We start from the raw sequence: 17,315 nt of genomic DNA, 5'->3' as shown, positions 1-17,315 counted from the left end.
AAACCATAATGGCCCAAAAAGTGACTGCCCACCACTATTCGGCTAACTACACCCAGTAATTCTCTGTGTCTCATCAATTCTACTAATTATTAAGTGAAGCTTACGAGCAAAGGAAAAGACATGTAAATCAAGCAGCACTGAAAAGGTAATGTCAAATTAGCGTTTTAAGCTCTAGAATTAGTCTGTAGGATGGCTGAAAGAATTTTTGATCAAGTTTTTAAATCCACTTTCTCCCTTCAGACGCATTTCATGTTTCCCTATACACCTACATTAATAGACATTTTAATATATATTACTTACTTTCTCCAGTAGCTGCTCTCGTTCCTCCTCTACTGCTTCATTCCAAATAGTCATATCATTAACACTCCGTTGTGTTACAGTAAGTACTGTGAATCCTGCAACTGGAGCCTCAGGAAACATAGATTGAAAATCTTGAAAAATAACATGAAGACCAAATAAATTCTGTGGCTCAAAATACACAAAATAAAAAATTTCAAGTAATTTCGTTGTACGCACACTTGGTTCTGAGCTGAGTAAATCTGTAACATGGACTACTAGTGGCGAGAAACAATAATTTTCTTCTTCCTGATCTAACAGCTCAATTGAATTCAAACCGCTGCATTTCTGGTTCATGCAAAAAGTTTAGGTACCGCATACACTTTGTTATGTTGTATGATTAGAAATGTTTAACAGTTCTATAATTAGGAAAGTATCAATGGCATAGACTGAAAATAGTCTTCATTCTACTTCTCCATCAAAAAAAAAAGGAAAAACACAAGAGAGAGAAAAGGACATGATGAAATTAGACTGTCAAAAACATATCCTTGTTTGGGTATTCACAATTAAGCATGCTAAATGTTACCATCAAGTTTCACCAGCTTCCAAAACTTGGAAGAGAGCATCAGGACAGCGTGATACTAATATACACACACATGCAACTTCTTTAACTTATTTTAAATTCAAAGGCACATTTACTTTTTAAACTCTAAAGCTTAAATTCTACGCAAAGAAACTTAAACAGACCTTTGCGAAGTAGTTCTGGGCAAGTTTGTATTGCACATTCTACCTTTGCATTCTCAAAATAATTTTCAGCAGTTGTGACTTCCTGTGGTTGAGGCTCAGCTTCATTTCCCTAAAAGAAATGTGACATATAAAGGACAAGTTATTGCAAAATAAAAGCTCATGGATTAGTGGTAATATAGGAATATATGCAATATATTGGCTAGTTAATTCACCTCCTGACTCCCAAAGCCTATCCATCATCTCCAAGTCATAAATCAGGAGTGCGATGGAACACACCCCACTTTCATGGATGGGTAGAACTCCAACAACACAAAAAGCTTGACAGCACCCAGGACAAAGCGACCCACTTGATTAACACCACATCTACTCTTTCCACCATCAATGCTCAACAATGGCAGTGTGTACTATCTACAAAATGGTCTGCAGAAATTCACCAAAGTTCCTCAGACAGCACCTTCCAAATCCATGAGCACTTTGTTTTAGGAGGACAAGGGCAGCAGATGCATGGGAACATCACCACCTTCAAGTTCGCCTCCAATCCCCTTATCATCCTAACTCAGAAATATAGAATAGAAATTTATTGTCATGTGTAGTTTTACATGAAAAATAGACTGAAGAGTTTCATAAGTCGAACCACCATAGTGCCTGCAATGACAGAAGTCATACTTAAAAATAAAAATAAAATTAAGATAAAGTTCATCACAGTTCCTGGACTCGGGGGAAGCTGATTAAGGAATGATGGAATATCCTGAAGATATATTGCCATCCCTCCAGTGTCTCAGGTTCAAAGTTCTGGAATTCCCTCCCTAAAGGCGCCTGGAGCTAACCCACTGCAGGTGGACTGTAGATGTTCAAGAAGGCAGTTCACCACTACCTTCTCAAGGGCAACTAGGGACAGGCAATAAAAGCTGGCCACTCAGTGATACCCCCATCCTGAGTGAATAAAAGAAAATGTTGGTCACCAGTTTCACAAAAGGAACTAAATCTTATGTTAATTGATTGATATACATTGAGCTTTGATCACATTTCATTACAAGTTAGTATGAAACAGAAGACAAACAGGAAGAAATTCAAATTATTAGTCACAGGAGGTTGACAACTTGTTAACATTTACAGCCAATAATTTACTAGAAAATGGTGATGTCTTGCCTGAAATTCGTTGACAAATTGCGCAAGAATGAATTCGTGCTTCTCACTGGTTAATGGCTCAGTTAGCACATCTGGAAGTATTCTGTTTGTTGAAATTCTCTTCTGGTTAGCAATGCCATTAATATGGGAATCAAACCCTATGTTACCCGGCAGCTGAAATCGCTGATCCTGAGGTCCAAATGGTCCCATCTGTTCATCTGGCCATACAGTCTGTAAACCTGGCAATAAAAAGCATGAATGAAAGATATATTTATTTAAACTCAGAGTATTAATTTTCAAAAAGTACACAGAAGTGGGGAGAATAGAAAATAAACAAAAACACTCCAATGTTATTACGAAGAAGTTTCATAACATGGGCTTAATTTTTAATGTTATTAACATTTATTTACAGATCTTTTGTTGGCACTAGTTACTTATTTACATTTATTTATAAAATGTGTATATTAAGTAAATCAGAAGCAAATTGAGAAGGAGATCGTGAAGGGGTTTTGATTGTTGCGTGTGGTGTCTGCGCAGTTGCTGAATAGAATTAATATTTATGTAAATGATTAATACTCACTGACCTGTATTATGCACTCACATGTGAGACAGTTCCACTAAAATCAATGTATATGCCGCAAGTTAGCAATTTGCATTAGACAACATAGATTAACTATCAACTAAGCCAAATATAAAGCAATGACTAGAGTCCATCTGGACTGCTACATTTTGTTTTGATTCCCTGACTGTTGGAAGGCTATGAACTGGTTTTGAAACAGCATAACTTGAATCCCTGAGACTCAGTCATGTTATGTGAAGAAAAGTAACAAACTGTCAGCATATTTTGTTTGGTAAAAATGGACATAGCAAATTACATAATTGAAGTTTAAGACTATGATGGGAATTCTTACGAATTAAGTTCAGAAAATTATTCACGATGATGAAGGGTTCAAACAAAAGGAAACAAATTACAGTGTGAGCTGGGACAGCACAAGCACCTGAAGGGTAAGAGATGCGAAGCAATTACCAGTGAAGTCTACTAAATACATTCCTTCATGCAAAGGGTGGGGAACACGCTGAAAAAATTTAAATGAGTTCAGTGAATAGCCGGATGTATATCTAGAGAAGGAAGGATTTATAGTAAAGCGGGTAGCAGCTACTAACTTCCAAAAAATAAGAAACTTTTCCATTGTTACATGGCTTATTCATTTCTCTATTTCAAAAATCTGGTTCTCACCTGCCACAACCATCTTATCTTTAATAAGTTCAGTTCTTACTGTGTCCCCTTATAATTTAGAATAGAAAGACCCAAAATCATAATATATAGGCATAGCTTGCTTAGCAATGAGTGTTTGTACTTAAAAGAAAACGCAAAAATATCTTAGAAATAGTCTTCCAAATGAGTTTTATCTATCCTGACTTAGTAACACAAATGTTAACAGTGAGGAAAATTAATATTGTTGAAAAAGAGAAATGCTGTCAAGCTTTTTGTCTTGAAAGCATCAGGACAAATGCAAGAATACTAAATTTCAAAGGAACCACAATTTACATTACAAGGGAAAAAGGATGTTGATTTGTTTTTCCAAGCAAGGCAATGCCATGAAGAATTTACCATTACGTTAAGTTTTGTCAAAGCTTTTGTTAAATTCTAAAAAAGCCAAATTGAGCCTGATTGGTTCAGGTGTTGCAATAGGGAATATTTAATAAAAATCAGGAAACTGTCACACAAAACCAAACAACTGTGGATGCTTGAAATCAGGAATTGCAGGAAAAACTCAAGAGGTCAGGCAGCATCCGTGGAGAGAGCGCAGAGTTAATGTTTTCAGGATGAAGAAGAGTCATTGGACTATAAATGTTAACTCTGCTTTCTCTCCACAGATGCTGCCTAACCTCTTGAGAGTTTTTCCAGCAATTTCTGATTTTAAAACTGTTACACAGGTCTAACAATTTAAAAAAAAAACTTGCTTTAAAGTAAGGTTGTGTAGTTATTACTACCAGCAGCACTGCATATGGAAATTGGATGAGTGATTGATAGGTCCAAATCTGTATCCATTGGAGCACACCTGCACAGTCCTACTCGAAAACAAATTACAAAAGTTAGCAAGTTAGACTTGTTTAAGAATAATGAGCTGCCTACTGGTTTACTTGATCGGATCAGTCCTTATGGCTTACCGTGCTGACAGATATATGGATTGCCTGACAGATGTTGGTGATGTCACTTTATGCGCTATCTTATTTATGATTGGTTCTGTAAAATGAATTGGCCAAATGGTTGAATGAGTTGCTCCAATCAATTCTGAGCAAGCTTTCCACAAACATAATGAGTGATAATACAATGTAAAATTTTGTTGTATTTGAAATGTAGTATTCTTTTATCTGTCCTGATGATGGAAAATAAAAGGCTTCAACAGCATGTCTTCTTCTTTTAGCAACAGTCAAGGTTCTATACTACCAAGTGACAAGTGAGGAAAACTGTTCCTACCTTGATCGGGTGGTATAACTGCAACATAAGGCTCATCAGACCCTGAAGAGCCTGCTGTGGAAAATGTCCTAAAGGTTGCAATCCTTCTAATTAATGCATGAACACCTGGCAAGTAGGTCACGAACCTGGCCTTGGTGCACAGTGCCTGTTTGAGTGGGTTGTAAAAGTAAAAGGAGTAAAATAAAATTAAATTGAATATACATAATTTTTCAAACTATAAGTAAATGTTGCACCAGCTAATTGTTACAGCCCAGAATCAACCTAGAGAGGTAAATGCTTCTGTTTAAGAAACAAGTATGCTACATTTGAAGGCAGAAGGGACAATTTTGACCCATGATCCTCTTTGATTTCTTGCCCAAGTCTGGCTGAGGTTTGGACTCTGGATAGTTTGGCAAGTCAATGATGTGCCTCCAGTCTTGTGTATCAGACTGCTCTCCCAAGTGGAACAGGGAAATAGAAGAAAGGAAGGAAAAATAAAAGACAAAGTGGTGCTAACACCTTCACCAAGTCTATTAAATAGGGACTAAGGATGGGAGAAAAATGTAGCACAGTGCTAAATATAGCAATCCACGAGCTAACAAAGAAGGAAAATAGACAGTAGGAAACTGAGATAAAAGATAAGAAAACAAAGCTTTACAATGTCTTTAATAAATGCTTACAAATGGTGAATTACGTGACAAAGTTAATTGCACACAGACTTCCATCGCTGGGACACCGTCTCCAGTTTCTAATGACTTTAAGGATCCAACATAAAACACACTCAGTCAATCTCAAGTTCTTAGTGGGCAGGGATCTACACGAATTGCTTTCAGTTCAGCACTTATGAGCAATTTTGGAGAGGTCCTGTGATAGCATGGAAGGGGTGAATGTTACATTGATGTAATGGGCATACTCTGACGTTGTTTCATCTGACCTTTAACATAAATATTGCGTGTAAAAATGCCATTCCCCAGCTCTAACATCTACCAAAGAAATGTACACAAGATTAACAGAACATAGATATATATTTGCCTCCAATGAAAAGTGGCCCTCCTCTAGCAGTGTAAGTTTAGTATTTATTCATACACTCTTCAGAAACATTAAGACAAGAAAATAATCCAAAATGTACCTTAGCCATTTTGCTCGGGTTCTGCACCCAGCACCTGTCCCGCAGAACAGAAAACAAAATGATCACCAGGAATTTAATTATATTAAAATATTCCACAATTAACTTTGACAATATGGAACAAAGCTTTTAGTTCAGCCACTCAGATTTTCTCTGTTTCACCCTTAATTTTACTCCTAGAAAATGATCAACTACAAACCTAAAAACTTTCAGTATTTAAGTCATCATATACAGTAAATTACCTTGATACATCAAATCCTACTCAAGATATAGCATCAGATTATTTTTGAGACACTGGGACTGGACTCACTGGCTAAAACTATATTATGTGCTACCATAAAGGCAAGGTAAGTAATGTAGTAGCTATACCAAATTTATGTTTTAAGAGGTTAAATGTGGATAAACACAATCTGTCGCGACATAATCTCATAACATCAATTCTACAAAAAAACTGTAATAAATTGTACAAATGGAGAGAATCAGCATTAACTTGCTGCACATCTGAAGATATGAAAAAGTGTACAAAGATTTACTGCTACTTCTTCAGATAAATAGTTAAATATTAATTGAAGTGGCTATTTTACTTTCAGCACTATGTAAACTGTGGGGGTTAGTGACATCAGCTCTGTTTACACTTTAGAAAGCAAGTATCAATTGAAAATGATCTATAAAGAACTCACAATGGATATCTCTGAAGACAATCTACAATTACAATTTACTTTTAACTTCTGGGGAAGCCTTCTTTCTGATCTAAGGAGGAAAACTGTTATTTGTAAGAGAAATACTTTTACAAGATAGTGGTTATATGATAGAGAGCAGTGAGTATTCAAACCATAAGCTTCAGGCAAATTTTTCACAATATATAGTCAAAGGACAACAGGGTTGCTCACCCATTAGGGAACAACTGGTGGTAAGTTTAACCTGGAGGTTATCACACCTCAGATGAGGGGCAAGGTTGAAAATGAGGGACCTTGACAGTGACCTCAGCCAATGTGGGAATTAAACCCGTATTGTTGGCAGTGCTCTGTATTATAAACCAACAATCTAGCCAACTGAGCTAGCTGATCCCCAAAAAGTTCATTTTTTTAAAAATAAGATTACCAGTTTGGAAAAAGAAATAATTCTCTTTGACAAAATATAGACATGTATATTGAAATGAAAAAGAATTACAGTAACTTTTATTAGTTAAGCTTTCTTTCAAACAATTCAAGTTTGGTTTTCACCCATCCCGTCAATACCATTTCTATGCTAGAAAATAAATAATTACAAATTATAAAAATATCCTGTGAGAGCAGGGAAGGGAGAAGAACGATAATCCTGATTTCTGACAGACAAATTTTAAATATGACAGGCCATTTCCCCAGTTGATAGAACAGATACCACCCACTTTTGCCTTCTGAAGGACATGAAAATACTGTTACATCATCACTTTAACGACCAGAAACACAGATTTAAAATAATATCACTGATGACTTTAGGAAAGCAAATGCTTTGTTCAAGTGGCCCAAGTTAGCAGACCCTACTCAGCATTTCAAACTCAAAAGCTATTTCTATCCAGGTTTTGTTTTAGAAAGTCACTTCACAGAATCACAAGTCACTCATCAACTAAAACTTATGGAGATTTTGAAGCCAACATTCCAACTTTTTATTAATACTGTTTACATAACAGGCGATACTCAACCTCAATTTCTCATTAATTTAGATTCAGTGAAGCACTAATGTAACAATACTCTCCAGTTATAGATCTGATCCTTAACACACTATATCTTTCACTAAAAAAAATTGGTTTTGCCCTCCAGCTTCCAACATAGCTGCCAAAAACAAAAGCTGGGGTTAGTTGATCAACAATTCAGGTCAAGTTTAATATAATCAAATATTCAGGTTGAGTGTTCTGTGGGAATTTGGAGATGATGGGAGGGAGCAATCATCTTGGGGACTGGAACTTGAAAGAGTGAAACCATAAGCCCAGTTTTGTTGGATATCTTTCCCTAAACTCTGCATACTATTGACAATTGGAAAATGGCAGCCTTCACTTGGTCCACTGTTGTTAGAAATAATGCTTAATGTCATGAAACTGGTGATTAAATAATGATCCTGGTCTTTTGTGCAATAACTCAAACTGCCATTACCCCCTTCTTCAGGTTCAGCAACATGCCCAACAGGTCAGGAACAAGAATCTCCCTCCTACAGGAAAGATGTTGTGAAACTAGAAAGGATTCAGGAAAAATTCACAAGGATGTTGCTGGGGTTGGAGGGTGTGAGCTACAGGGAGAAGCTGAATAGGCTGGGGCTATTTTCCCTGCAGCGTCAGCGGCCGAGGGGTGATCTTACAGTGGATTATAAAATCATGAGGGGCATGGATAGGTTAAATAGACAAGGTCTTTTCCCCAAGGTGGGAGAGTCCAAAGCTAGAGGGCATAAGTTTAAGGTGAGAGGAGAAAGATATAAAAGGGACCTAAGGGGCAACTTTTTCATGGAGAGGGTGCTGCGTGTATGGAACGAGCTACCAGAGTACGTGGTGGAGGTTGGTACAATTACAATATTTAAAAGGCACCTGGATGGGTATACGAACAGGAAAGATTTAGAGGGATATGGCCCAAATGCTGGCAAATGGGATCAGGTTTATATAGGATAACTGGTTGACATGGATGAGTTGGACCGAAGGTTCTGTTTCTGTGCTGTATATTTTTATGACTCTATAACACTATTAAAATCTCAAAATGTTCATGACACATATCACTGGTACTGTCATACACAAAGAAATGCACGTCTGTAATAACGAACAGGACAACCCTGGAGTAAACAAAGTCAATAGAGCTAACTTCACAAACTGATGTCAGTGGAAAACTATTCTTCAAACACACCACACAACTATTCTTCACACAAACACCTTTCGTCAGCATGGATGAGTTGAACTGAAGGGTCTGTTCCCATGCTGTACATCTCTCTGACTCTGTGGAGTGACCACGGTGCAAAATTCACTATAATTTCTCCAGTTCAAAACACTAGCCTGTTGCAAACAGCCTGAAAAATACTCTCCAACTTTGCCAACATCCAATGTCACCCCCATACCAACAGAAGTGGCTTCAAAATCTTAACTATTCTGTTGAAATAATTCCCATGGTAGAATGCAACCAAAGTCGCAGAAGTGGTGACTCAAATCCCAATGACACCGGAATGTGGTCATTGGTCTGTTGGCCTTTTTACTCCAAAACAGAAGTTGCTGGAAAAGCTCACCAGGTCTGGCAGCATCTGTGAAGAGACACCAGAGTTAACTTTACCGGTCCAGCAACCTTTACTTAGGCCTCTTTATCCTGGCTGCCAAGAAGAGCATCTCCAAGGTTGCCAGGAAGAATGGACAAAACAGACACAGAACCTGCTCCAGCAGAACAATCAGTGAGACAACTACATAGGCTGTGAAACAATCATTTAGCAATAACACTAAGCGTGAGAGCCATCATTTGCAATGAACAATCCTTCTGCGATGAAGGCACTACAATCACACTAGATTTTAAAAATAGAGATTAGCCTCAATGATAACCGAGCATCTCTTCAGCACTTCTCTATCAAGTCAACTGGTGAAACTAGTACAAAAGTACCATGGAATCCAGATGCATCTCAAAAATATTTGGATTGTGATTGTCATTGCCAAACGGAAACCAGGCAAGTTGATCAACTTCTTGAGAAGCTACAGACTGAAATCACTCCTGCATATGTGCAAACACCTGCCGTGTACACACACTCTATGAAGAATCGGTATTGTTGTTGAGTCAGTCATCCCAAAAAAAAGTAAGTGGTAGGAAGACAGACTAGGTTAGTAGCTGGGGAACAGATTTTGGAGAAACCACCAAAAACAATGGTTTCAGCCTTCCCAACACACAGAACGAAAGTTTCTGCTCTGGGTGGGAGCTTGATGAGTGATTAGTTACAGGAAGGTACCTTCAGTTTACGTGTGCAAACCGACTATGAGCCTTCGCATGATCGACGGGGTTGGGGGGAAAGAACAGGGGTGAGGAACGGGACGCACAGAGACCAAGGATCTATAGAGTGGCGATGGCCATTCGGCCCATCGTGCCTCGCTACTCCTGAAGTAAGAAGCTAGTTCGGGCACGGAGGGTTTATAACATTTGAGTGTTGAAATTATGGTACATCCTCCACCAAGGAGTTTTAACCAGATAAGTACGAGAGAGACCTACAGATCCAACCTGGCTCGGGCCTGCTCAACAGCTGCCGGGCTCCACTCACATATAGACCTTTATTTTCTGATAGTGAACCTCACGATGCGGGGCCGGGGCGAGGCGGAAGACAATGCTGCCTCCTCTAGCTCAAACTCACAGGAAGGTGGTCACGTTCACCTTCTCTGCTCCTTCTCCTTCTCCGAAAGTGTCTCACCGCCTCCAGCCAACGAGCCAAAACGCACGTACGCATGCGTGTGACGTCATCGCGCCCCCCCACCGTCACCCGTAAACATGGCGCTCCATAGCAACGGGACCTGACGTGAGCAATCCAGGCCTTATTCTGGTAGTCCATCCTGCCATCACGAAGGTTCTCTCAGGTATTTACATTCTTTGAACAAATAGGATAAACTATTCATTCCCTGTCCCGTCTGTAAAACGAAATCTGGCGCCAGATAGAAACCGAACATTGATTTCACACCCCTCCCCCATAACGCGACGCTGTCGTCAGGCTCGTTTCCTGAATTTCGCTGCAATTGGCTGTTTCTGAGGACACCGCAGTTGAAGCGGCTACGCGATTGGCTGGGCCCGCTTCCTGCCCTCTCTCCATTCCCCGAGCCATGGCGGAGGGGGAGACGCACCGTCTTGTTCATCAGCAGCTGCGGGATGTCATCGTCGAGCAGCAGCGGAAGATTTGTGCTTTCGAGGAGCTGGTGAGCAGTGGCCCTCAGTTCGGGTGGCTGGCTGTGTGGAAGGCACGGCCAGCGCGAAACCTCCAAGATCTGGTGCCAGGCGGAAAGACCATAAAATATAGGAGCAGAAATAGGCCATTTAGCCCATCGAGTCTGCTCCACCGTTCAATGAAATCGTGGTTGATCTGATCATCCTCAATTTCGCTTTCCTGTATAAACCATTATTCATTTCCAACCTGTCTATCTTAGGCTCAAATACACCGAAAAACCCATAAGACCGTAAGCTATAGAAGCAGAATTATTGGATTCAGCCCTTTGCGTGGCCTGCACCACTCGATCACCATTGATATGTCTCTCAATCCCATTCTCCTGCGTTCTCTCCTTTTAACCTGGCCTCAACAGCCCTCTTTGGGAATGAACTCCATAGATTCACTATCCTTTGACAGGGGATATAGGAACAAGGGATGGGCTATTTGCCGGCTCAAGCATGCTCTGCCTTTCAATAGGATCATGACTGAACCAACTTTCCTGCTTTTCCCTATAACCCTTGATTCCCCTATTAACAATCTATCGATTTCAGCCTTAAATATACACAGGTGTCTGTCCCCACAGCTGTCTGTGGCAAGGCGTTCTAAAGACTCTCAACCTTTTGAGGGAAGAAGTTCCTCCTTATTTTCAGTCTTAATTTGGTATCCCTTAATTCTGAGACCATATCCTCTGGTCATAGATGCTCCAGTAGTGGGAATTATCCTCTCAGGACGTATCCTGTCAAGCACCGAACATAACTCTATTTGTTTCACAGAGATCACCTCTCATTTTTCTAAACTCCAGTGAATAGAGTGTCAACAGATTAGTAGGGTAGTTATAGTTAAGAAGGCGTATAGGACACTTGCCTTTATCAGTCGTGACACAGATTATAAAAGGAGGGAGGTTGTTGTGTTTGGTTGGCTCGCCGAGCTGGTTTGTTGTTCCGCAGATGTTTCATTACCTTGCTGGGTAACATCATCAGTGCAGCCTCCGCTGAAGCGTCGGTGTGTTTTCCTGCTTGGTTTTTAAACTCTGGAGTCCGTTGAGCTGGATTGCCTCACTTCCGGTTTTCCTTCGTTGTGGAGTGTATATAAGGTTGAGGGAAACAATGACAGCACTACTGGAACAAGAGGAAGACCCCAGTGAAACCATCTCCACAGACAATATGCTCAAACTACTGGACCTATGCCTCACCACTTTCAATGGCCAAACATACGAACAAATCAACGGGACACCCATGGGATCACCTATCTCCGGATTCATAGCAGAGGCAGTGATGCAAAGACTAGAAAGGATGGCGCTTCCGCTAATCCAGCCAAAACTATGAATATGCTACGTGGACGACACCTTTGTCATCATTAAACGGACCAAACTAGAGCAGATACACAAACTTATAAACAACACCCTCACCGGAATAAAATTCACCAGAGAGGAGGAGAAGAACAAACAGCTCCCATTCCTGGACGTCATGGTAGAGTGCAAGACAAATGGGGAACTCCAAACGAAAGTACACAGAAAAGCCACACACACAGACCAGGTACTGAACTTCAACAGTAACCATCCCAACACACACAAACAAAGCTGTGTGCAAACACTATTTAAATAGGCAACAGCACACTGCAGCAAAACAGAACTACGCCAAGTGGAAGAAGAATACCTCTTCCAGGTTTTCAAGGTAACGGATTCCAAAAAACTGGGTCAGAAGATGCCTACACGAACAACATCAGGAAGATACTACACGCCCCGACACACTTACCACACTACCCTATATCAGGAACACATCGGAACTAACCACAAGACTCCTACGACTGCTGGGCATCAGAGTGGCACACAAGCCCACGTCAACCCTACGACAACTGCTCACCCGAACTAAAGACCCATTCCACACCATGGAAAGGACCAATGTCATCTATAAGATCTCCTGCAGAGACTGTGAGAAACACCACATCGGACAAACAGGAAGGAAACTAACAACGAGGGTACACGAATACCAGCTGGCTACAAAAAGACATGACCAATACTCACTCATCTCAATCCACATGGATAAGGAGAACCACCAGTTCGACTGGGACAACACCAAAATCCTGGGACAAGCTAAGCAGAGACAGGCATGGGAATTCCTAGAAGCCTGGTACTCCATGAAGAAAGCCATCAATAAACACTTAGAACGCGACCCCATATACACTCCACTACGAAGGAAAAACAGAAGTGAGGCTATCCAGCTCAACAGACTCCAGAGTTTAAAAACCAGGTGGGAAAACACACCGATGCTTCATTGGAGACAGCACTGATGATGTTACCCAGCAGGGTACCGAAACATCTGCGGAACAACAAACCAGCTCGGCAAGACAACCAACCGCAACACTCACAACCCAAGCCACAAATCTACTCCAAAACCTTGGAGGAGATTGTGTTGGATCTGTACAGAACTTTGGTACAGTGCTGGACTATTGTTTGCAGTTCTGGTCACAAGAACAGAAGAACTAGGAGCAGGAGTAGGCCGTCTGGCCCTTCGAGCCTGCTCCGCCATTCAATAAGATCATGGCTGATCCTTTCGTGGACTCAGACCCACTTACCCGCGTTCTCACCGTATCCCTTAATTCCTTTATTGTTCAAAAAAAAACTACCTTTTTTTTAAAAGCGTTTACTGAAGTAGCGTCAACTACTTCACTGGGCAAGGAATTCCACAGATTAACAACCCTCTGGGTGAAGAAATTCCTTCTCAGTTCAGTCCTAAATCTGCTCCCTCTAATCTTGAGGCTAATCCCTCTTGTCCTAGCTTCACCTGCTAGTGGAAACATCCTCTCTACTTCTATCTTATCTATTCCCTTCATAATTTTATATGTTTCTATAAGATCCCCTCTCAATCTTCTGAATTCCAATGAATATAATCCCAATCTACTCAGTCTCTCCTCATAAGCCAACCCCCTCAACTCTGGAATCAACCTAGTGAACCTCCTTTGCACCCCCTCCAGTGCCAGTACATCCTTTCTCAAGTAAGGAGACCAAAACTGCACACAGTACTCTAGGTGTGGCCTCACCAGCACCTTGTACAGCTGCAACATAACCTCTCTGCTTTTTATTTCAATCCCTTTAGCAATGAAAGACAAAATTCCATTTGCCTTCCTAATTACTTGTTGTACCTGCAGACCTACCTTCTGTGATTCGTGCACAAGGACACCCAGGTCCCTCTGCATAGCAGCATGCTGCAACTTTTTACCATTCATGTAATAATCCTTTTTACTATTACTCCTACCAAAATGTATGACTTCACATTTATTTACATTGTATCCTATCTGCCAGACCTTTGCCCACTCACTCACACTGAAAGAAGGATGTGATTAAACTGGAGGTGGTGAAGAGGTGATTCACCAGGATATTGTCTGTGATGAAGTGCTTTAGCTATGAAGAGAGGCTGGATAAGATTAAGTTATTTTCTATTGAGCAGAGATGACTGAGAGGGAACCTGATTGAAGTGTATAAGATTATGAGGGCCATGGACAGGGTGGATAGAAAGCAGCTGTTCCTCTTAGTTGAAGGGTCAATTACAAGGGAGCTTAATTGTAAGGTGAAAGGCAGAAGGTTTAAAGGGGAATTGAGGAAAAATCTTTTCAGCCAGAGCGTTGTAGGAATCTGGAATGCTCTGCCTAGAAGGGTAATTGAGGCAGGAACCGTCAGCAACTTTACAAAGTACTTGGGTGAGCACTTGAAATGTCATAACATTCAAAACTATAGGCCAAGTGCTGGGAAGCGGGACTAGTGTAGCATTAGAGTCATTTTTATCGGTCATAGACTCGATGGGCCAAAGGGTCTCTACTGAACTATAATTCTATAAGTCACCCAAGAATCTTGTATGTTTCATTAAGATCACCTCTCGGTTTTCTAAATTCCAATGTGTACAGGCCCAGTCTGCTCAACCTGTTATACGACAGTCCCTCCATACCTAGCATCAGTCAAGTGAATCTTCTGTTGATTGCCTTCTATGGACTCTGGTGAATCGTCAGCCAGCACCTTTTCTAATTTATGCATCCCACCTTATTCTTCAGTAGCATTTCAAAATCCACCTTCTTTCATATCAACTACTATGAACATCTCAAACATCACAGAGCAGTTCAATATTTGGATGATCATTTGAAGCACCCCATATCATACAAGGCCAAGTGGCGTAAAATCAGACTACAGTAGATAGGTGCTTGATGAGTGGTGTGGGCACGATGGGCAGAGGCCCCTCTTTCCATGCTGTAAATCTCTGTCATTATGAAGCAACGGTTGATGCTTAGCCGCATAAAGCGATATTAGGGTGCAAATGACTCACTAATTTCCTCAGGGAAGGAAATCTGTCATCTTTACCTGGTCTGGCCTACATGCCCCTCCGGAGCCACAGCAATGTGATTGACTCCTAACTGCACTCTGAAATGGCCTAACAGGCCTCTCAGTTGTATCAATCGCTATGAAGTCTGAAGAAAGAAATAAAACCGTTTGGACAACCTGGCATCTATCTAGACAATGGCAGGAACAGCCTGGTCAACCCTGCAAAGTATCCTTTATTAGCATCTGGGGGCTAGTACCAAAATTGAGGGAGCTATCGCACAGGCTAGTCAAGCAACAGTCTGACATAATCAGACAATGTCCCAGACACTACCGTCAGCATCCCTGGATGTGCCCTTCCCATCAGCCGGACAGACCCAACAGAGGGGGTGGCACAGTGATATACGGATTTGTCCCCTGAACTCATTAGCATTGACTCCTGACCCCATGAAGTCTCATAACCAAATACTCGCCTCCTTTGGCTGATTATTCAGTACTCCCTCATTTTGAAAAACACTTGGAGGAAGCAAGGCCACAAAATGCCCTCTGGGTGGAGGATTTCACTGTCCACGACCAAGAGTGGCTTGGCAGCAACACAACTGATTGAGCTGATCAGATCCTTAAGGACAGAGCTGCTAGACTGGGTCTGCAGCAGGTGGTGAGGGAACCAACAAGAGGGAAAAACATACTTGACCTCATTCTTACCAATCTGCCAGCTAATGATGTATCCGTCCATGACAGTATCGGAAAGAGCGACCTCTACACAGTCTTTGTGGAGACAAAGTCCCACCTTCACACTGAGAATACCCTCCATCTTTCTCTGTATTTTTTCTGCAGCTATCACACTGTATTCTTCATTCTGTCCTATTGCTCTGATGTACTTATGTAAAGTGTGGTTTTTCTGGATAGTGCGCAAAACAATACTTTTCACTGTATCTCGATACATGTGACAATAATAAATAAATCAAATCAAATCAAATCACCGCGCTAAATAGGACAGACTTCAAATAGATCTAGGAACTCAAGACTGGGCATCCTGCAGTGGGCCATCAACAGCAGCAAGATGGTAAGGGTAATTAAACGAACAACTCTACTTCCTACATGGATGCCTCAGAAACCAGGTGTTACCACGCAGTGTGAAATACAAACCACCCATCAACAACCCACAAGCCCGCAAAACAGCAGAACAAAACAGATGGTAAGGATAATTAAAAACAAACCAGCTCAGCGAGCCAACCAACCACAGCAGCAGAATTGTATTGCAGTACAATCTGCAACCTCATGGCCTGGCATATCCCTCACTCAACCATTACCATCAAGCCGAGATCAATCCTGGTTCAATGGAGAGAGGAGGAGGGTATACCAGGAGCAGCACCAAGCATACCTAAAAATGAGGTGTCAATCTGGTGAAGCTACCAAACATGACTACCTACGTGCCAAACTGCATAAGGAGCAAATGACAGACAAAGCTAAGCAACCCCACAACCAATGGATCAGGTCTAAGCTCTGCATTCCTACCACATCCAGTCATGAATGGTGATGGACATTTAAGTAGCTCACTTGAGGAGCAGTCTCCACAAATATCCCATCCTCAATAATGGAAGAGCCCAACATATCAATGCAAAACATAAGATTGAAGCATTTGTAGCAATCTTGATTGATGGATTGATCTTCATCCAGAAGTACCAAGTGAATGATCCATTTCAGCATCCTCCAGTGGTCCTGACTATTACAGATACCAGTCTACAGCCAATTCCATTCACTACACATTACATCAAAAAACGGTTGGAGGCACTGGATACTACAAAGGCTATGGGCCCTGACAACATTCCTGCAATAGTACTGAAGAAGTGCTTCAGAATTTGACACTCCCTCAGCCAATCTATGATCTGCCTGTACTAAGTGCAAAACTAAATTTTTCATTTTGCCTAGGTACATGTAGCAATAGTAAATCAAATTAAATTTTAAAAAAATGCAGGCATCTACCTGACGATGTGGAGAATTGTCCTGTGTACAAAAAGCAGGACAAAATCAACGCGGCCAATTACCGCCCCATCAGTCTACTCTCGATCTTCAGTAAAGTGATGGAAAGTGTCATCAACTGTGCAATCAAGCAGCACCTGCTCAGCAATAACCTGCTCAGTGACACCCAGTTTGGCTACTGCCAGAGCCTCTCAGCTCCTGATCTCATTACAGCCTTCGTTCAAACATGGACAAAAGAGCTGAATTCCAGATGTCAGGTGAGGTGAACATGACAGGTCTTGACATCAAGGCTGGATTTGACTGAGTGTGGCATCAAGGATCCTAAGCAAAACTGGAATAAATGGGTATAATGTAGTTATATCTGGCACATAGGAAGATGATTGTGATTCTTG

General features: G+C 41.1%; 1 protein-coding gene across 6 annotated transcripts; it reads right to left on the bottom strand.

The window, feature by feature from the left end:
• Positions 1-248: 248 nt before the first annotated feature.
• mmadhcb (metabolism of cobalamin associated Db) lies at positions 249-10,192 on the bottom strand. Of its 6 annotated transcripts, XM_048599455.1 has the most exons (7): positions 10,074-10,137; positions 6,419-6,488; positions 5,742-5,775; positions 4,634-4,778; positions 2,173-2,390; positions 1,024-1,132; positions 249-431 (listed from the first exon to the last, which is right to left on the bottom strand). In XM_048599455.1, exons 3-7 carry the CDS (start codon positions 5,748-5,750, stop codon positions 283-285), a joined length of 630 nt encoding a protein of 209 aa, XP_048455412.1. In that variant the 5' UTR covers positions 5,751-5,775; positions 6,419-6,488; positions 10,074-10,137; the 3' UTR covers positions 249-282. The 6 variants fall into 6 exon arrangements, with proteins under 6 accessions (XP_048455412.1, XP_048455408.1, XP_048455410.1 ...); XM_048599451.1 differs by lacking the exon at positions 6,419-6,488 and having other exon boundaries at positions 9,935-10,192; XM_048599453.1 differs by lacking the exon at positions 6,419-6,488 and having other exon boundaries at positions 10,074-10,175.
• Between the last annotated feature and the right edge of the window lie 7,123 nt (positions 10,193-17,315).

Source organism: Rhincodon typus, chromosome 7, assembly GCF_021869965.1.
Source record: "Rhincodon typus isolate 14 chromosome 7, sRhiTyp1.1, whole genome shotgun sequence".
Classification (NCBI taxonomy): Eukaryota; Metazoa; Chordata; class Chondrichthyes; order Orectolobiformes; family Rhincodontidae; genus Rhincodon; species Rhincodon typus.
Note: the sequence above shows the minus strand (reverse complement) of the source record. Positions and strands in the feature narration are given on the sequence as shown.